Source organism: Macaca mulatta, chromosome 4, assembly GCF_049350105.2.
Source record: "Macaca mulatta isolate MMU2019108-1 chromosome 4, T2T-MMU8v2.0, whole genome shotgun sequence".
Classification (NCBI taxonomy): Eukaryota; Metazoa; Chordata; class Mammalia; order Primates; family Cercopithecidae; genus Macaca; species Macaca mulatta.
Genome location: NC_133409.1, coordinates 68,414,150 through 68,435,414, shown reverse-complemented (window position 1 = coordinate 68,435,414; position 21,265 = coordinate 68,414,150). Strand labels below are relative to the sequence as shown.

The 21,265-nt window shown below is 49.0% G+C and overlaps 1 protein-coding gene and 1 long non-coding RNA gene across 3 annotated transcripts; one reads left to right on the top strand and one right to left on the bottom strand.

The window, feature by feature from the left end:
- Positions 1–337: 337 nt before the first annotated feature.
- On the top strand, positions 338–8,133 carry LOC106998081 (UL-16 binding protein 5). 2 transcript variants are annotated; one of them, XM_077999515.1, is made up of 5 exons: positions 338–814; positions 3,925–4,188; positions 4,528–4,698; positions 5,339–5,549; positions 6,757–8,133. In XM_077999515.1, the coding sequence occupies exons 1-5, from the start codon at positions 730–732 to the stop codon at positions 6,923–6,925; spliced, it is 900 nt and encodes a 299-aa protein (XP_077855641.1). In that variant the 5' UTR covers positions 338–729; the 3' UTR covers positions 6,926–8,133. The 2 variants fall into 2 exon arrangements, with proteins under 2 accessions (XP_077855641.1, XP_014992621.2); XM_015137135.3 differs by having other exon boundaries at positions 348–814; positions 4,417–4,698.
- On the bottom strand, positions 4,426–20,642 carry LOC144340299 (uncharacterized). Its single transcript, XR_013416240.1, has 4 exons — positions 20,375–20,642; positions 14,450–14,525; positions 13,376–13,630; positions 4,426–4,554 (listed from the first exon to the last, which is right to left on the bottom strand). It is a non-coding gene; the product is annotated as an uncharacterized LOC144340299 (long non-coding RNA).
- Between the last annotated feature and the right edge of the window lie 623 nt (positions 20,643–21,265).

Sequence of the window (21,265 nt, the reverse complement as noted above, 5' to 3'; positions counted from 1 at the left end):
GAATTCGCGAGGCGGAGGTTGCAGTGAACCGACATCGCGCCGCTGCACTCCAGCCTGGGCGGTAGAGTGAGACTGTCACGAAGAAAAAAAAAAGAAAAGAAAAGAAAAGAAAAGAAAAGAAAAGAAAAGAAAAGAAAAGAAAAGAAAGAAAAACCAACCAACCAAACAAACCTAGCCCAGGCTATAACGACGTCCACTCGGGATTTGGGATGGGGCCGCGGGGATGGGACTGAGCTTGGGTCTGCGCACAGGACGGGGAGGGGGGCATTCTGCAACGCAGGGAGAGGGAAAGCGGGTGTCGCAGGTCCAGGCGAGGACAGGGAGACCCTGTCGCGGCTGAACACTTCTGTGCGTTTTCTTCACCTTTCTGTGCATCGGTATCCACATTGGGTTAATACAAAATGAAGTGACGATTACATGAGGGTGTCATGGAAAGAAGCCGTTGACGGGACTGGTCCGGGACGGGCAGACCTGAGTCTGACTGGCCGGCGCAGGGTAAGAGCGCAAGTGCTGCAGTAGGAAGTGGGGTAGGCTTAGTGGAGCAACTTGGCTGAGCGACACCTGATTGGCTAGACACGCGACGATGGGGCGTGTTTCCTCCGAGGGGCGGGTCAGAACGCTTATTAGACGGGCGAGTGTCTTTAACGCTGCATTCAGACAGACTGAGAGCCGCCAGGTGATCCAAGGGCTGGGCTCCGAGTCTGCAGTCCTCTGCGATCCAATTTCCCAATGGCAGCGGCCGCCAGCCCCGCGTTCCTTCTACGCCTCCCGCTTCTGTTCCTGCTGTCCGTCTGGTGCCGAACGGGGCGGGCCGGTGAGCTCGGGGATGGAGTCCAAGCGGGGCGGGGGCCAAATGTAGGGGGCTGTGGGCTGCGGGCTTCAGAGCAGGGGAGGTTTCTGGAAGGACCCGTGCGATCTCCCCGGACTGCGCCCCCACTCAGTTCCCCTTCGCGTTTCCGTCCCGCCGGATCCGCTCCCGGAGGCTACTTATCCTCCGAGGGGAGGAGCCGGTCAGAGAGGAGGCTGGAATCCTTTTCCCGCCCCGGAGAGTGGAGGCGCCAGAGGGCTGCAGAGGGCGAGGTGGGGCGGGGATCCCTAGTGCAGCCTGGCAGTCCCACCCGCCCTCGGGAAGGAGAAACCAGAGCCCCCGGAACTCGAGCTGGGGTCAGGACAGGGTTAATAGGTGTTCCACAGGGACACCATCACAGGCACCCCCACCGGCCACCAGCCCGCTCTGCTCTCACCCGCTGTCCACCACACAAAACCTCCAGCACCCCCAGGGATGCGTGCCCTGGAATTTTTCCCTGCACTTTCCTGTAGACACTCATCTGCACCCAGGGGCTCAGCAGACACTTCCCACCCTCCCCTCACCATCCGCTGCCACCACCCAGGTCACATCCTCTTACTCCCCACCTCAACCCAGCTGGTCACCCCAGAGGTCTCCCCATCCATGAAGGGGCCCTCATTACCTCCTGCACCACGTGGCACCTTCTCCCTCTGGCCTGAGGACACACCCCAGCAAACACACCCCAAGCTCCCCATAGAACCTGTGCAGAGGGCATGTGAAGCACCATTCCCTCCAAGAGACCCTGGGAACTCTGGTGAATAGAGGCGCCCACTTCTGCCCTTGGGGCCCAGACCTGCCTTTTCTTCCTAGTGGGGAGCCAGCGTCGTAGAGAATAGTTACTGTGTAGACAGGGATCAGCAAAACCTTTCTAGAAAGGGAAGAAGGATGCCCTGTGATCTTTGCAGGCTTTGGGTTCAGTTCTCTGTGTCCAGTCCGGTCCCTTTGTAGAACAACAGCAGGCAATGGCAACCTGCAAATGAAGGGGGACCAGATTCGGACCCTGTCCCAGTTTACTGACCCTAGATGAAGGGATTACAGTGTCCCAGTGAATAGTGTCCCATCCTCTAGGGTGTCATCTCCAAGTGGTGTCTCAGGTGTCAGTTGGAGAGTAGAAGGTGGTCCTACTCTGCCTGTGGCTTCTGGTTGGTGTGGATGTGATGGGAGTGAGGGTTCCATGGTTCAGGGTCTACTCTCCCCTCCTTTGCTGCTGAGTGGCATCTATGGTCCACCAGGGCCATCAGCGACCTTCCCTGAAACCTGAGGTATGATCTGAGGGTGAGGGGTGCAGCCATGTTGTGTCCTGGGGATCAGGGCCAACTGCTTGTGCAACTTCTTAGTTCCCAGTGACCCTGCTTCTGCCCATCCCAGGAGAACCACCTGCATCTTCTCACTGCTGTGCCCACCTTCCTAATGACCTAGAGGGTGAGAAGCCCACCTGTAATGGGCAGCTCTGAGGCTGCATGGTCACGGCCCTTCCATGGCTAAAGGCCTCATCTCTGCCAAGGCCCAGAACTCTACAGGAGACACTTTTTAACGTTGAGATTTCCTTCCTGTGAGTGACATTGCCTTGTCTCTGAACATTCACACAGAATCTATGTTGTGATTCTTCAATTAAACATTGTAACCACATGTACCTCTAGGACCTTAGGGGGTCTTGGGTCACTGGGCACCTAAGGCAGGTCCAGCCTCGCTCATCATTCATGGATTGTCTATGGCTGCTTTTGAGCTTCAACAGCAGAGTTGAGTAGTTGGAATGGAGAATATATTCCCTGCACACCTTTATATATTTACAAAATTGCCCTTCACAGCAAACTCTGGTGGCCATAAATATGTTTGGAGAAGCCCACAAAGAATCATTGCACTTGCTGCAGAGTTAAAGGGTCCTTCCTCACTGGAAACTGGTGTCTTCTTCCAATTATGAGTTCAGGCTCTGAGAAGTGGCTTAATTCTGCAAATTGGGCAAAGCAGCCTTGTTCTTGATGGACTGGCTGCTTTCAGCCTCCTGGTCATCCATCATTTGTTTTATTGCTGTTTGTTGTGATTATTTAAATCCAGCAGTATTCAGATTGGGTTTCCATTTCTTCTGGATCTTGGACCCCTTTGTTCTATGAGTCATGGGCAAAGCTTTGTATGGCTGAGGTCACCAGCTGGCATTGCAACTTCTCTAATCATTTCCATCATTGAACCCTCCTTGCTCCTGACAATTGACACCTCCACCTGGAATCTGGTATTTCAGGATTTTTCATCCTGTTACTACTGGGAGCCCATTTCAGGAACAGCATCTCCTACACCCATCCATGGCCTTCAGCAATAGGCATCCCTGAGCTTCATCCCATTCTGGTGTCTTCTTATGGGGCCTTCTTTATATACCAGGTAAACAGGAGTCCTCCAGGCTTCCATGAGCACAGCGGATGGAAATTGTTCTGGATTTTCACACTCAGAGCACTCCAGCATGGGCCCTTCTCTGAGCCTGTGATCCCTCCCTCTAATACCTGCCTTAGATTTTCAGATTTTCTATTTCTTGCTGCATGGACCATCTCTTTGTCCAAGGTTTCAGGAAGGCATCCTCATAGCAGATGAGCACCATCAGCAGGGGCTTTGCCAACATGTTAAATCCTGTGACCGTGACAATTAACTCTTCTTTATCCAACTGGTTTCCATCCTCAGTCCATCCCACCATGCACCAGCACCCTCAGGGGCAGCCCCCACACCCTCTCCTACCTCCCACAATCCACATGGGCTGCTGCTGAAGATCCTCTGCCAACCAGGCCCCTCCTCCTCTAGCAGTCCTGGCACCTCTCATGTGTTGACCGATGTGGACAGAGGGGCAGTGGGACATGTCTGGGGACATGTGGCTTCTCAATAGGCAGAGACCTCCTCCTCCTCCTCCTCCTCCTTGTCATCATGGAAGTGGGGAGCACTTGGCTTAATCTTGTGGACACCACAGTTCTGGAGGGGGCACTCTTTGCTGGGCCAGCCCAGCCCTCCAGAGGCATCCTCTTATTGTCACGGTGTGGAGGAGGGGTACCTAGGGATATTTTTCTCCCCACCCACCCCTCACCTGCCTTTCTCCACAGACCCTCACTCTCTTTGCTATGGCATCACTATCATCCCTAAATTCAGACCTGGACCACGGTGGTGTGCGGTTGAAGGCCAGGTGGATAAAAAGACTTTTCTTCACTATGACTGTGGCAACAAGACAGTCACACCCGTCAGTCCCCTGGGGAAGAAACTAAGTGTCACAAAGGCCTGGAAAGCACAGAACCCAGTACTGAGAGAGGTGGTGGACACGCTCACCCAGCAGCTGCTTGACATTGAGCTGGAGAATTACACACCCAGGGGTAAGTTTCAGATGGCCCAGGACAGGAGGGAGCAGATACAGTGGTAGGTTAGAGGCATTTATAGTTTTCATGTAAAAATACAAATAGGAAGGTCCTATCACCACTTAAGAGGTCTAGAGGCAAGGCCAGGATGTGGCAGAGAGAGTAAGGCCAGGAAATTGTAAGCAGAGCAGGATGGGGGCTCAACATGTGTCAAGACCAGAGCTGATCTCTCTCTGATGGGGGCAGAACCCCTCACCCTGCAGGCCCCAGTGTCTTGTGAGCAGAAAGCCGAAGGACACAGCAGTGGATCTTGGCAGTTCGGTTTCGATGGACAGGTCTTCCTCCTCTTTGACTCAGAGAACAGAATGTGGACAACGGTTCATCCTGGAGCCAGAAAGATGAAAGAAAAGTGGCAGAATGACAAGGATGTGACCATGTCCTTCCGTTACATCTCAATGGGAGACTGCACAAGATGGCTTAAGGACTTCTTGACGGGCATGGGCAGCACCCTGGAGCCCAGTGCAGGAGGTAACAGCAGAAAGAAACGGGGATCTGGAATGAGATCAGAAACGGTGATCTCGAGAAACTAGTTCTTGAGTTCAGCTTCAGTCATCCCAGTGTACACGTTTATGTTAAAATGACCCCCTCATGGGGCGCTCCTCCTGGGGGTGCTGGCGTGCCTGTGCTCTCCCATCCTCCTCTCCCTTCTCCCTCCTGACTCCTCTTTCTCACTGCACTTGCTTCTGCTCCCCGCACTGTGGATTTCTCACCAACCTCGAAGCTGCGGGTGTCAGTTTTCAGACTTTTCTCCTTAGTGTTCCCTCTTGAGAATCACTTTTCCTTTCCTCTCTCTGGTCTATTTCTGGAAATCCATCAAAACCTCCTCCAAGGCCAGCCCAGAGACCCTCCCCTCCCCGACCTTCTCTTCCACCACAGCAGGAGGGTGGGCTGTGCTGTCACCTTGCTTCCCTCAGCAGCTGTGTGAGCTCCCTGAGGACAGGAACACCCCCTCCCTTCCTACCCCAGGAACTGTCCCAGGGGCTGCCCCATAGCAGGAGGGCACAAAACCTCTGCCTTCCAGGATGACCTGTGTCAGCAGGAGCTGAGGAGGCATCTCCTCAGATTTGAGGCCTGGACAAGTGTTGTCACTCTTGTGTTTCCATTTCAGCACCACCCACCATGTCCTCAGGTGCAGCCCAACTCAGGGCCACGGCCACCACCCTCATCCTTTGCTGCCTCCTCCTCATGTGCCTCCTCATGTGCTCCAGGCACAGCCCAACCCACAGCCATGGCCACCACCCTCAGTCCCTGGAGCCTCCTCCTCATCCTCCCCTGCTTCATCCTCCCTGGCTGCTGAGTAGAGTGCTTTGGAGTGACAGGTATGGGGCAGAATTGGGAGTGGAGCAAGGGGCAGGTGGGTGAGGAGGGAGGACGGGGATGGAGAATTCCCCAAGTTCCGCCCCTCTGCATGGGTGGGACCTTCTCATCCTGACATGAGACAGGTGAATGAGACCCTGTGTTGCTTGTTGGAAATGACCTGGGCAGCTCTGCCCTGAGTTCTGATGGATTCTCACCATCAGAGGCCAGAGGGAAAGGCGGGGTGGTGCCATACCAAGGCTCAGGGTCTGTTGAGCTTGAGAGGGCTTAGCAAGTTCAGGCCTGATTCAGAGCAGGTGCCTACTCGGGAAGGGTGTGTGGCCTGCAGGCAGCAGGAATTCAGACATGGGCAGTCCTCTTAATTGGGTTAGGTGCATCGTGGTAGCTTTACATGAGGTGTGACAAGGGAAGGGGGATTTCATCTCTGAGGCTGAGAGAGAGATGTGTGGGCGGCAAGTGACCCAGGTGCCGAGGCAAGAGACTGAAGGCACAAGCTGTTCCAGTATAATAAAGAAAATACTTAAAATAAGAATAGTTGTATTAGACATAGAATATAGACATGATTATATATGAATATTATAAATCATTAGTTTGTAGCATGACTCTTTTTTCCAATGTTATAATAATCTCTGTTCTACAATTATAACCTAGGAAAAACCAGGGCAAACAGAGATAGGAGCTGAAGGGACACGGTGAGAAGTGACCAGAAGACAAGAGTGTGAGCCCTCTGTCACGCCCGGACAGGGCCGGTAGACAGCTCCTTGGTCTAGCGGTAATGCCAGTGCCTGGGAAGGCACCTGTTACTTAGCAGACCTTGGTCTAGTGGTAACGCCAGTGCCTGGGAAGGCACCCGTTACTTAGCAGACCTTGGTCTAGTGGTAGCGCCAGTGCCTGGGAAGGCACCTGTTACTTAGCAGACCAGGAAAGGGAGTCTCCCTTTCCCTGGGGGAGTTAGAGAACACTCTGCTCCACCACCTCTTGTGGAAGGCCAAACATCAGTCAAGCCTGCCCGCAGCCATCCGGAGGCCTAAATGTCTCCCTGTGATGCTGCGCTTCAGGGTCATGCTCCTAGTCCGCTTTCATGGTCCACCCTGTACACCTGGCTCCGCCTTCTAGATAGCAGTAGCAGAATTAGTGAAAGTGTTAAAGTCCAAGAAATACATAGAAGAAATAATGATGTAAGCTGTCCTCTCTCTCTCTCCACCTCAGCTACCAAATAGGGAAGGGCCCCTTGTCTGGTGGACACGTGACTCGCGTGACCTTACCCATCATTGGAGACGACTCACACTCCTTACCCTGCCCTCTTGCCTTGTACACAATAAATAATGGCACGGCCAGGCATTCGGGGCCACTACTGGCCTCCGCATCTTGGTGGTAGTCGTCCCCTGGGCCCAGCTGTCTTCTTTTTCTCCTTGTCTTGTGTCTTTATTTCTACGATCTCTCATCTCCGCACACCAAGAGAAAAACCCACAGGCCCTGTAGGGCTGGTCCCTACAGATATGGGTGTAATCCCAGGAGGAGGGGGCTGGGAGAGCCTTGGTATACCTAACTGAAAAGGAGGGGGTGCAGAGCTGCCCTCCCACAGAAAGTGGCTTGGATTCCAGGAATTAAGGCGGACGGCAAAGAGTAGAGGCTGCTCATGAAAAGGTTTTTTAAAAAGTCAGTCCCATGGGCCCATGGGGTTTGAGTCCAGACCTTAAGGCAGCTCCCCTGCCATCACTCTCCTGCAAACCCTAGATCCTGAGCCAACTGATGGCCCTGCCGGGAGCAGAGTGGACTCAGACACAGGGGGGCTGAGCTGCTACTGGGGTTCCATGGGCACCACTGGCCTAGACCAGGAATGAATAAGGTGGAACAGGGACTGTCACCTTCAGAGCTATGGGTGCTGCTCCCAGTGTGAGGAGAGGCTGAGGAAGAAGGGGAAGGAGGGATGCTTCCCTGCAGGCCCACCCAAGGCCAAGGACAGAGGAATACAGAGCCCTCTCTTTGGATGGGCTCCCCCCACGCCTTCCATGTTTTAGGCCCTGTCATCAGAGGCTAGAGAGGGCCTTGAGTGAGGGAGCAGGCCTATCACTACCAGCTTCGGTCCTGCAGGCCCCTGCACTCCATCCCCTGGTCAGGTGCAGGGCCTGGGCTGACTCTGTGATGTGACAAAGGAAGAAAGAGGATGGTCCAAGCTGCATGTGCCAGGGTTGGGGCTCAAGGGAAAAACAGGTCCCTTAGTGCAGGGGGCTCTGAGACATGGAGTGCCTAGGGAAAGATTGCCCTGGAAAAGTGATCCAGGTTCTCATTCATCTCTTAAACCAACATTTGTGTCCTTTTTGAAAGTTAGAGATGACACCAAAAAGCCCCTGTGAGCAGGGTCTCAATCAAACTCGCTCTTTTGGTTGGCCACCTGCCCACAACCTACTGTGTATGTCCAGAGGCCTCCAGCAGATCATAATGACACCAGGGACCCAGTAGCTCGTTCACTGCCTTGATTCCTTTTGTCAACAATTTTATCAGCGGTTATTCCTAACATATTACGTTATTTTTTATTGGTGCTATCTGATGGAATTCTTGCAATTAAAGTTCTGGCTAACTAAACAAGATATGTCAACATTTTCTTTCTTCTGCTTTTGTTTGAAAAATTGAGTACTTTTTGAATGATGACCTCTTTCTTCCAAATGATATAGTCAGTAAAACAATCATGTTAGACTTCGGACCTCCAGGGTTTCTTTCCGTGTCCTGAAGGATAATTCTTTATTTAATAAGAAAAGATTATATTAATGATTATTTCCTCAGTAATTTATTGCTCTGTAGTAATATTTCAACAGAGAGTTCTATTTCCCAAAAACCTACTGAGTTTAGAATTTTCTTGTATTACCCAGTAGAGAATTAATGTTATTTCATTTTTCCTCCATGATGTGGAGTAATAAATGAGTGATTCTGCTTGAATTTTGTGTGGAAACAGAGAATCTACAAAACATGCCTGAAAAAAATCAGGGACAACACACATACATGGAAAAATAATTTATGCTCATGAGTTAGAAGATACAATAGAGCTAAAATGGCCATACTTCCAAAAGTAATTTATAGATGCAACACTATCCCTATCAATACCAACATCATTTTTCACAAAATTAGAAAAATCTAATCTAAAAGTTATTTGGAATTTAAAAAGAGCCCAAATAGCCAAAACTATCATAAGCAAAAAGAACAAAGCCAGAGGCATCACATTGCCAGACTTCAAACTATAATACGAGGCTATAGTGATCAAAACAGAATGGTACTGGTACAAAAATAGACACTTACATCAGTGGAACAGAACAGAGAAGTCAGAAAGAAAACTTCACACCTACAACCATCTAACCTTCAACAAAATCAACAAATGCTGCTGCGATAACTGGCTAGCCATGTGCGGAAGAATGAAACTGAAGCCCCGCCTTTCACCATGTATGTAAAATAACTCGCCATGGACTAAAGATTTAAATGTAAGTCCTAGAACTATAGAAATCCTGGAAGATAACTTAGGAAATACCACTCTAGACATACAGTCTGGAAAAGATTTCATGGTGAACACACCAAAGGCAATTGCAACCAAAACCAAAAATTGACAAAGGGGACCTCCTTAAACTAAAGAGCTTCTGCAGAGCAAAAGAAACTAGCAAACAGTAAACAGCCTATAGAGTGGGAGAAATATCTGCAAACTATGCATCTGGAAAAGCTCTAATGTTCAGAATCTACAAGGAACTTAAACAACTCAACAAGCAAGAACAAAAAACCCAATTAAAAAATAAGAAAAGAATGTGAACAGACACTTCAAAAGAAGACCTGCAAGTGGCCAACAAACATGAAAAAAATGTTCTTTCGGAGGCTGAGGCGGGCAGATCACGAGCTCAGGAGTTTGAGACCAGCCTGGCCAACATGGTGAAACCCTGTCTCTACCAAAAATACTAAAATTACCCTGTGTGGCAGCATGCACATATGACCTGTAACAGTGCATAGTCTAACGTTGAAACTAAAATATTTTGGACTAGTACTTCCTAGTTTTGTCCAGCAGATGGCAATGCTTATCTTGCAAATACTTCAATAAGCCCAGAGGGTTTGCTCACAGTGAGTTTGTGCCGTGAGCTCCTTGACACACAGTTTGGGATCCACAGTCAAGGGCTACAGAGAAGACAAAAGAGACGTTGACATCATGTCGAATGAGGAATCCATAAAGAGTTCATTTCTGAGGATTGGGGCAGTTCCTCCCACCCTGCAGATCAGGATGCCCTGAAGGCAAAGAGCAGAGGGGTGCGCTCTGGTGGCCCAGCAGTTCTGCCTCAGGGGAGAGGTTTTTCTTCTGCTGCAGTGAAAGCTAGCAGGACACTGTTTCATCCCAGAACCAAGGAAACCAGGAAGGAAGGTCAGAGTGAAGAGCTGTCTGAGCGTTTCAGATTACACAGTGACATCCTACTTGATGACTTCAGAACTCCTTCATGAGCTGGGAGACAGCCCCTGAGGTGACAGGTGAGTGGGCAGCATGGGCCAGACATGACAACTCTTGAGATGACACCCAGTTTCTCCCTTGTGTTTATGTGTGTCTTTGTGTGTGCATGTGCATGTCTGTGTCTGTATTTCTACACGCATTTGTGTGTGTTTGTGTGAGTGTGTGTATGCCTGTGTGGTGTGTGTGTGAGAGAGACTGTGTGTGCCTGTCTCTGTGTGTGTGTGTGTGTGTCTGTATCTGTGTGTGTGATAACATGCATGTATGAATGGTGAACTGATTTCCTGGTTGATTCGCTGTCAGGGAGACAGGGACTCCAGGGGGCTTCCTGCCCACGCCTCCTTCCTTATCTTGTGTCCTGATATTCCCTCCTCCCTGTGGAAAGAGTCTACCCCAGTAACTGAGGGTTCATTACTGCAGACTTCTCACAGCTCCCCAAAGTTCTGTGATATTTGCACCCCCAGGCCTCCTCTTCGTGCTTGTCCCTCTTCTGGGTGCCCTGTCTTCTCCTCCCACCTGGCCACGCTGTATTCTTCCTATTCCTACAAGAGCAGTCTGAAATGCCACCTCCCGAGAAGCTTCCATGCAACTCCCCAGGGAGAATGAGTCACCCCCTCTTCTGCCCTCTGATAGTCCCAACCACTGCGGGGACATCACATCAGCAGCAGCAGCCACGTGGGTGTTTGTTTCTGTCCCTGGATTCCAAGTTCCTGGAGGACTGCACACATCCATCACCCACATGTAAACCCAGCACCTAGCACAGTGCCTGCCACATGATACGATTTAAGACACATCAGAGGAATCCAATCATCAGACTACCCCAGGGCTGCTAGAACTCAGAAAAGATCCCCATCATTTGGGGGATTGGACAAAGGTCTTCGTTTCCGTTCTTTCCAGCACCAACCTCCATGGCTCCACTCATCCCTACTCCTTCCTCCTGTTAAGATTGGCCAGTCAGGAGAGGGGTAAGGACAGGAGCAGCTACACCCGGTCTCCTCCACCACCCATGGTGGGGTGCACCCTTGGTGAGACCTGGTGAGCATGACAGCCCCTGGGCCTAGAGGACCTGGAGCCTCCGAAGCCCCACAGAGACCAGAAGGAGCTGTTCAGCCACTTGTGGAGACTGCCAGAGAGTGCTTCAAGGACTGCATGGAACTCTGGAGAAGCGGGGAGTTCATGACCCTCTTTTGTGGGGCATGAGAAATTTAGGCAGGATCATGTCTATAAAAGAGGCTGTCACTTTGGCTTATCAATGCTTTCACCTCCCTACCCCTTCCAGATCAGAGTGGGTGCTTTACTTGTTCTTATGGATTATTGTGTCAGCCAAAATGAGAGGTCAGAATCACCCTAAAGATTTGAAACTTCTTTAAGATTTGACAAATGCACAACATTTTAATACCACTTCTATTTTTAGGAAGCTGTGGCTGAAGAAAGCTTGCTATAGTACAGCATTGTCCAAATTATTTATACAGAATTTTAAAAGTCTACATAATGTCATACAACCATCTGAAAAGTAAAACCTAAAAAGCAATAACTTTTTGAGCCAGGAGTGGTGGCTCATGCCTGTAATCCCAGAACTTTGGGAGGCCAATGCCAGAGTATCACTTGAGGCTAGGAGCTGGAGATCAGCCGTGGCAACATGGTGAGACTCTGTCTCTACAGAAAGTTTTAAAAACTGACCAAGTGTAGTAGCACATGACTGTAGTCCCAGCTCCTCAGAAGGTTAAGGTGGGAGGATCACTTGAGCCTGGGAGTTTGCGGTTGCAGGGAGTTGAGGTGGTGCCACTGCACTCCAGACTGGGTGACAGAGTGAGAGCCTGTCTCAAAGAAAACAACAACAGAAATAAGAAAAATATTTAAACACCAATAAGCTAAATTGACATAAAGATTGTGGGACCCAAATGACCAAATCATGCAATTTCTTACTTTTTTTTTTTTTAAAACGGAGTCTCACTCTGTCACCCAGGCTGGAGTGCAGTGGTACAATCTCGGCTCACTGCAATCTCTGCCTCCTGGATTCAAGCAATTCTCCTGCCTCAGCCTCCCCAGTAGCTGGGTCTACAGGTGCGTACCACCATGTCCAGCTAATTTTTTGTATTTTTAGCAGAGACGAGGTTTCACCGTGTTAACCAGGGTGGTCTCAATCTCCTGACCTGGTGATCTGCCACCTTGGCCTCCCAAAGTGCTGGGATTACAGGCATGAGCCACCGCGCCAGGCCAATTTCTTACTTTTGCTGTAGTAAGGGATATGTTGAGTATAAGTATACTCAGAAGCTTCCTTCTCATGAAATATAATTTCCTCTGGTAAATCCGCTCCTTAGTCCAGGTCCTCTGAGAAGTAGGTGCCTACATGGGATTCACATGAGGGGATTTCATTGATGGAAACCTTAGGAGAACCATTCAGCAGGATGCAGTTCTGATGCCAAGTACAGAAGAGACGGACAGGAGGTTGGGCAGGTGCATCCTACACTACAGTGAATGGTCCTGGGACAACTGGATGGTACATGCAGAAGAATGAGGCAGACCCCTTCCTTACAGCACACACAAAAACTAGTTCTAGGTGAATGGCAGATGTCCACCTAAGACATGAAACTATGAAAGTCTCAGAAGAAAATAAAGCAATAAATTTTTGTGACCCTGGATATGGCAAAGGCTTCTTGAGTACTGTATGCCAATAGCACAGATGGCAAAATAAAAGGTAGTTTAATTTCATTTCATGCAAATGTAAAACTTTTGTGCTTCAAAAAGGATTCCATTTAGAAAGAAAGAGAAAAAAAAAACTTACAGACTGAGAGAAAATATTTGAAAATCATGTATCTGGTAAGGGACTGGTATCCTGAATATACAAAGAACTCTTGTGGTCGGCGGCGGGGCACCCGCTCATCGGTCTCCACGGGCAGGACCCCGGTCCAGAGCTGGGGCGCAGCGGGCGCCCTGGGAGGTGCGTGCAGAACCCGGAGAGCGCACGGCGAGGTGGAAACTGAAACCCACAGGAGCAAACTTTCCCCGAAAGTCATCTGTGGTTGAAATCAGCCATCACCTGTAATATCCTCCTTATGACAGCACAGTTGGGTAAATATCTAGAACCAGTGCCTCCTCACTGCAGCAGCCCCGTGTGCCCCTGCCCGGGTTCGTGTCCCCGGACCCTCCGGGCCCCCAACAGATCAGGCGAGCCCACCCGGTGACCGTCCCCGGGGCTCCCGGCCCCACTCTTTCTTACTACTTCACCTCCATATATTCACGTGTTTCAGAATCGAAACCGTGAAAAGTCGTATGTGAAAGGCTGTCCCCATCCCTGCCTGCGTCCACTCTCATTTGCCACACGCCCGGGACGAAACTTGATTGGATTCTTCTCACCTTTCCAGGGAGTCTTTATGTCATTTCAAATGAATATGAATACATATTCTTCATTCAGACTTGGATATTTTTGACTCTTGATGAGCTCTGTCACCCCGTCCTTCAGGAAGCCTGTGCCAGTTTCCCCTCCCTCTACAGTGGACTCTCCTCAGATGCCAAGTAGAATGAAGCAGAGGACAACGAGGAGGCTTCAGGAACTGAGGCTGGTGGCCATGGCTTTGGGTTGATCTGTGCCTGGGGCCACAGTGGGTTGTGCTGAAATTGAAACACAAGAGTGACAGCCCTTGTCCAGGCCCCAAATCTGAGGAGATGCCTCCTCAGCTCCTGCCGACCCAGGTCATCCTGGAAGGCAGAGGTTTTTCCCCCCCTTCCCCACTATAGGGCAGCCCCTGGGACAGGTCCTAGGGTAGGAAGGGAGAGGGGGTGTCCCCTGTCCTCAGGAAGCTCACATAGCTGCTGAGGGTAGCCAGGGGACACCACAGCCCACACTCCTACTGTGGGGGAAGAGGAGGTGATGCCCCACGGTTGGGGAGGGGAGGGCCTCAGGGCTGGCACTGGAGGTGGTTTTCATGGATTTCCAGACACAGACCAAGAAATAGGAAAGGAAAAGTGGTCCTAGGAGGAGGTAACACTAAGGAGAAAGGTGGAAACACAGTGATGCCCACAGTTTCGAGGGTGGTGAGAAATCCACAGTGAGGGGAGCAGAATCAGGCGCAGTGAGGAAAAGGAGTCAGGAGGGAGAAGGGAGAGGAGGATGGGACAGCACAGGCATGCCCAGGAGGAGCCCTGCATGAGGGGGTCATGTTCACACTCACTCACTCACACACACACTCACACACACTCTCCAGACACAAATCTATACACCCACACATACTCACACACACATTCACACATGGTAATCACACACACACACACTCTCACACTGACACACACACACACATATTTTCACACAGACACACTCACATTCACACACATTCACACACACTAGTGACTCTCACACTCACACACACATTCACACACACTAATGACACACTCACACTGGGGTAACTAGATTTCAAGACAGTTCTCAGTTACCTGCCAGCTCCAGCCTTTTCTCCCTGTGCATCAAGAATTCCTCTAGCCAGCTCTTGCAGCCTCCCAGCGAAATATTCTGAAAGAACATGTTCACGTACTCACGTCCCTATTCTTCTCCCAATTCTCTTTCATCTGCCTGGCTCCAGCATGAACCACTGTCCACTTTCTGTTGTTTGAGTCAAAGAGGAGGAACTTCTGTCAAGATCCGCTGCTGTGTCCATCAGTTTCTCACTCACAAGACATCCTGGCTTATAGAGTGAGGTGGTCTGACCCCATGAGAAAGAAATCAGCTCTGGTCTTGAATATCCCGAGCTGTGAGACCTCGTGTCTCCACAAGGCCATCCTGTGAAAGCAGCTGGGAGGGAGGCTGTACCTTCATGTCACTTGTTGTGTCACTTGTTGGCAATGACTTAGGCTGAGAGGAGAGTGCAGAACCCAGAGAGGACTCAGTGTGGTGGAAACTGAAACCCCCAAGTGAGCGCTTTCCCCGAAAGTCATCTGTGGTTGAAATCAGCAATCACCTGTAATATCCCCCCTATGACAACACAGTTGGGTAAATATCTAGAACAAGTGCCTCATCACTGCAGCAGCCCCATGCGCCCTGCTGGGTTTTGGATTGGCATGGGGTCGTTAGCCCCTTTGTTTGGTCAATTTCTCCCATGTGGAATGGCTGTATTTATCCAATGCCTGTACCCGCATTTTATCTAGGAAGTAACTAACTTGCCTTTGATTTTATAGGCTTATAGGTGGATGGGACTTGCCTTGTCTCGGATGAGACTTTGGATTGTGGACTTTTGAGTTAATGTTGAGATGAGTTAAGACTTTGGGGGACTGTTGAGAAGGCATGATTGATTTTGAAATGTGAGGACATGAGATTTGGGAGGAGCCGGGGCAGAATGATATGGTTTGGCTGTGTCCTTACCCAAATGTCATCTTGAATTGTAGCTCCCACAATTCCCACATGCTCTGGGAGGGACTCGGTGGGAGATAATTGAATCATGGGAGCGGGTCTTTCCCATGTTATTCTTGTGATAGTGAGTAAGTCTCACAAAATCTGATGGTTTTGTAAAGGGGAGTTTACAAAAGTAAACAAGCTCTCTTGAACTGAACAAGCTCTCTTCTCTTGTCTGCCACCATGTGAGACGTGCCTTTCACCTTGCACCATGATTGTGAGGCCTCCCCAGCCACGTGGAACTGAGTCTATTAAACCTCTTTCTTTTGTAAATTGCCCAGTCCCTGGTATGTCTTTATCAGCAGTGTGAAAATTGACTAACACTGATGGGTTCCCCCAAGGTTCCCTAGACCTTCCCACGATGGGAAGAGCAGACCCTTCATTACCAGCTTTAGTCTTGAGTTCCCATGGGCTGTAGCAGGCCCTGACTGTGATGTGATAAAGGAGGAAGGAAGTTGGTCCAGGCTGCAGCACCCCAGGGTGGGTGGTGAAGGGAAATACACGACCCTTATGACCCTTAGTGAGGGTGGCTGTGAGATGGGGAGTGGCAGGAGAGAAGTTGCCCCAGGGAAAACTGACCCAGGATTCCCTCATTCACTTGGACAAACACTTGTTTCCTGTGTCAAGGCTGAGGATGCTCCTAGGAAGCCCGTGAGAGTGAGGCCCAGTTTAGCATCTCTCCTTCCAGTTGGCTGCCACTGTCACCTCTGCTTCTTTCTCTTGACCACCAGGAGTTTCTAACAGGAGAGCAAATCCAGAGGCCTGTAGCGGAACCTGATGGTCTCCTGCTTTGCTTCCATCTGGTGATCCTCCTTCAGGCTCTTGTTACTAACACTTTATGCTATGTGCTCTTGCCGCTCACTGATGGAATTCTGCACTTACTCTCCTAACTGCTTGAACAAGAAATCTCAATAGAGAACATTTTGATCTATCATCATTAAGCAATGGAGAATAAATGGAATAATGGGGATTCTCTATCATTGCTGTCAGGAGGATAAACGAATCACTCCTTTGACACACAATTGACAATTTCTAGTGGAGCTGACCACATACTCATCCTACTACACAGTACACAGGCACTGTCATGTGGGCTCCAGGCTTGTAGACAGGCTCCAAATAGCATGTGGGTAGATGGCTGTTTATTGTAGTGTTGTTGTCGTACCAAAAATTAACAATAACCCAAACATCCATCAAAAGGAAGACATAATAGAGGTAGCAGATGGTTGCTGTTTCTCACTACCTGGGGACTAGATAATCTAATCCATTGTCAGAAATAAAATGGAACAGCCAAAATACTAGATGGAAAAAAATTAATCCCTTAAACACAGGAATGAAGACTTTGGGTTGAGATACAATAACAGTAATAGCCCAAATACAAATCTCTCCATCCATCTTCAAAAATTATACAGATCAACAAAAGGGAGAATGAAACACCCTAACCCACACCTTCAGCATAACAGGGAGATGAGAAATCCCCCAAACCCTCAGCCCCAGCTGCAGAGCCCATGCCTGTGAGAGAATCAGGCAGAGGCTGCAAGGATGGTGACATCATCAGCAGGTCCAATTGTCTAGAGAAACTATGTGGCAGGTTCTCCTACAGTGCTGTGTGTGTGGGGTCTACTGCTTACTGCTGTGTGACCAGAGGAAGCTCCCTAACCTCTCTGCAATTCAATGTATTTGTATGTAAAATGGGGTTAAAGTCATCCTTACTTGATAAGAGCACTGTCAGTTAACTGAGATAATAGCAGTAAATGTTTTTTACAGCTTCTGTGGCATAGAAAGCTTTAGTAAGTGTCTTTTGTAATTATTGTCTGATCTGCAGGCCCACCCACTGAATTCCCAGCCTCCTCCTGAGTGCTCTGCATTCTGGTAGCAAAGCCACACAGAGCAGCTGAACCTGCAAGCAGAGATTTTTGCATCCTGTTAAAATTAAGTCGGTTTTAATATGATCTAGGTTGTGGTAAATTAAGATATTAATTGGAATCCCCAGAAATGACTAAGAAAATAACTTTTTTAAATAAAAAAGGAAAAAGACAATAAAGGAAGTAAAATGATGCAGTAGAAAGGATCTGTTTGGGCCGGATACGGTGGCTCACGCCTGTAATCCCAGCACTTTGGGAGGCCGAGGTGGGTGGATCACGAGGCCAGGTGATCGAGACCATCCTGGCTAACACGGTGAAACTCCGTCTCTACTAAAAAACAAAAAATTAGCCAGGCGTGCTGGCGGGCGCCTGTAGTCCCAGCTACTCAAGAAGCTGAGGCAGGAGAGTGGTGTAAACCCGGGAGGCGGAGCTTGCGGTGAGCCGAGATCACACCACTGCACTCCAGCCTGGGTGACAGAGTGAGACTCCGTCTCAAAAAAAAAAAAAAAAAAAAGAAAGTATCTGTTTAACACAAAAGAAAGCAATAGTGGTGGAAAAGATGAACAAATGAACAAAACGACATAGGGCATATAGAAAACTACAAAAAAGGTAACAGACATAAATTCTGTTTTACCTTAGCAGTAATTCCTTTACATGTCAAAGTGATAAACATTCAAAAGAAGAAGCAAAGATTCTCAGAATGAATTTTAAACACGATTTAAAGATACAGTGTAGATCCAAAGATACAAGTAGTTTAAAAGTAAATATATGGAAAAGATAAAACACATCAATAGTAAACAAAGACAACTGAAATTGCTATTAGTAACATCAGGCAAAGTCATCTTTAAGACAAACAATTTTCTAAACACTCTAAAAACCAATCAATGAATGGGAAACTCACAAGGAAAATTACAAAATACTTTGAGGTGAATGGAAACAAATACACAGCATATTACGACTTAGAAGAAGCAGATAAAGCAGTGCTTGAAGGAAAACTTACCGCTGTAAAGGCCAGTATACTGAGAAAGGAAAGGATAAAGAAAGAACTATCTCAAATTAATAACCTGACATTTCACTTTAAGAAACTCAAAGAGCAAAGCAACCTAAGCCCCAGATAAGCAAACAGAAGGAAATAAAAATTGGAGTGTAAATAAATGAAATAAAGAATAGAAAAACATTGGCAAACTCAATAAAACCAAAAGTTGGTTCTTTGAAAAGATCAACCAAATTGGAAAACGTTAACCTACAATGACTAAGTAAATGGTGGAGGGATAAAACTCCAATTACTAATGCCAGGAAGGAAAGAAGAAACATCACTACCAACCTTACAGAAACAAAAAGGATTGTAAGGGAATACTATGTACGACTATATGTCAGTGAATTCAAGAACCTGGATGAAATGAACATCTTCCTTTTCCATTTGTTTTCCATTTATTATTGAGCTACTTTTGATTGTATCCTCCCCTCTCTTCCAGAAAGGACAAACGTTGATCACCAAAGACAATTTCAGACTCTTATCAGCCTAGGGACAGCAGCAGAGGCACCACAAGCTTCTCTGATGCCGTAGATTGGCCTTCCCACGATCTGCCACTTCTCTAGACATTTATTGTTTTCTGTTGAAGATGCTGGAGTTCTAAGCCAGCACTTTAAGGATTACTCATTTTCTCCTGGTGTTTCCTGTGTATATACAAGAGATGATAGATAGATAGATAGATAGATAGATAGATAGATAGATAGATACATACATACATACATACATACATACATAGATACATAGATAGATACATAGATACACAGATAGATACATAGATACATAGATAGATATAGATAGATAGATAGATAGATAGATAGATAGATATTAATAAACTTCTGTTTGTTTTTCTCATGAAAATCATTTTTCCTCCCCTGCAGTACAAAGGCTTGTCAAGTGCACACTAAAGAGCAGCTGATCTGGCTCCTCCAGCCGATGAGCCCTGTGCTTGGCTCTGTTTGGGAACACACTGAGAAGTCTGGCCTCTTTGGCTGCCATAGGATGCATTTCCAGAAACACCTGTTAGGCCTCTGTGGGTGACTCACGCCTTCCTACCTGAAGCCTTATTGGCTCCTGCAAGTGCTAAAGAAACCCCTGGGGGCCAGGCGCGGTGGCTCAAGCCTGTAATCCCAGCACTTTGGGAGGCCGAGATGGGCGGATCACGAGGTCAGGAGATCGAGACCATCCTGGCTAACACGGTGAAACCCCGTCTCTACTAAAAAATACAAAAAACTAGTCGGGCTAGGTGGCGGGCGCCTGTAGTCCCAGCTACTCGGGAGGCTGAGGCAGGAGAATGGCGTAAACCTGGGAGGCGGAGCTTGCAGTGAGCTGAGATTCGGCCACTGCACTCCAGCCCGGTCGACAGAGCAAGACTCCGTCTCAAAAAAAAAAAAAAGAAACCTTGGGGACAGGCTAGGCTGTCTGTTCCTACTGGATTTTAGGCCTGGAGACTTCTGGTGGGGACAGTCCAGGCAGGGAAATCAAGAGCTGTGGACAGGGAGTGGAGGAGATGAGGAGGGGATGGCAAGACCCCCAGCCTGACCCCAGTCCCCAGTGCCCTCTAGAAGCAGAAATAGGAAAAGGAGGTTGAGGGCAGGCAGTACTGCAACCTCCTGTGCTGAGCATACAGCTAGGTCCAGCCTGGTGGCCCCGCACCTGCAGATTCAAGGCAGCCCTGCCCTGCACTAACCCTGCACCTCCCAGGCCCACTACTCTCCCACTGTGACCCCACCCGGAGACTGGTCTATCCAAAGACCAGGGCATTGGCCAGCAGCCCAGTGCTCCGCTCCATGGCCTCTGTCGGGCAGGACGGAGCTGGAGCCCAGGCAGAGATGAGGACAGGGGAGAATGGCCCTTGTCAGCCAGGGATGTTCCGTCCTGCTGGGCCCAGGGCCTGTCTCACAGAGAACCTACGTGATCTTGCTTCCTCCACTTTCTTATCTCACAGGCCCTACATATTTGCCAGAAACCACCTGCATTCCTAACTCTTTGCCAGGTCTGCTTTCTTGGAATCAAAATGGCACAATCAACACAACATCCAAGGCATCGTAAGCAACGAACAATAAGAAAATATTTGCTACCTTCTTCCTGGGCAGGGTCTTCCTGGAAAAGTAAAGCTCTCTGAGGTGCCAGGGGCCACCTCGGCCAGGGGGTAGCTGTGTGGCAGACCCCTGTGACAATGGCCAAAGAAACTCAGGAATTCTCAGAAAACAGAGTGTGCTGGAAATCCAGGCGGGAGATCTTCTTCTTGCGCCAAGATTTTCCTCAGAGGCTCCTTCTCCAGTAGCCTGAGCAGGGACGACTTGGTGAATGTTAGAATTTCTGCTGGGCTGAGAAAATAACAACAAAAGAAGCAGCAGTCTTAGGTGTGACTTGGAGGTGGAAACTGGGTGCAACCAGAAAAGTGGGTGGAGTCTGGAGGCCAATGAGTACCCCACCCTGGCAAGTCAGAGGACAGAGCAGCGGACCAGACACAGAAGTGGGTCCCTTGTAACCTGCACAAAACCTGCAAAAGGAAAGTGCTCTGAGCCCTGATTGGAGTTTTGCCCAACTAAATTTGTATTTCATTTGTAAGGTGGCATACATCTCCAGCTTCCTTGAGGTGAGCTCGGTTTAGGAAGTTTCTTTCCTACTGAACTGTGTCAGGAATCTCACCAACGCCTGACGCTGCCCACCACATCTCTTTTGCTGCTGCTGCTGCTGCTGCTGCTGCTGCTGCTGCTGCTGCTGGAACCTGCCTGGGAGGCCCCGGCTGTGAAGGCTGGAGACCCAAGGAAGCTGCCCTGACACCTCTCCTTGTTTTCTGAGCCAGGGGGCCCATCTGAGCCCCTTCACCCCAAGGTGTCTGTTTTCTATGCCTTGTATGAGGTTTGTGTCTTCATAGAAATGGCATTCTAGTAAGAGATAGAAATTTTAAATGGATAGACATGTAAATTATATGGTATGTGTGTTGGGCAGAATAATTCCCTCTC

Bases quoted from the DNA above. Each gene is read 5' to 3' on its own strand.
- LOC106998081 (XM_015137135.3), top strand. From the start codon at position 730: ATGGCAGCGGCCGCCAGCCCCGCGTTCCTTCTACGCCTCCCGCTTCTG. The intron at 815-3,924 runs GTGAGCTCGGGG...CTTTCTCCACAG, and splicing joins GTGCCGAACGGGGCGGGCCG to ACCCTCACTCTCTTTGCTAT. The intron at 4,189-4,416 runs GTAAGTTTCAGA...TGATGGGGGCAG, and splicing joins GGAGAATTACACACCCAGGG to AACCCCTCACCCTGCAGGCC.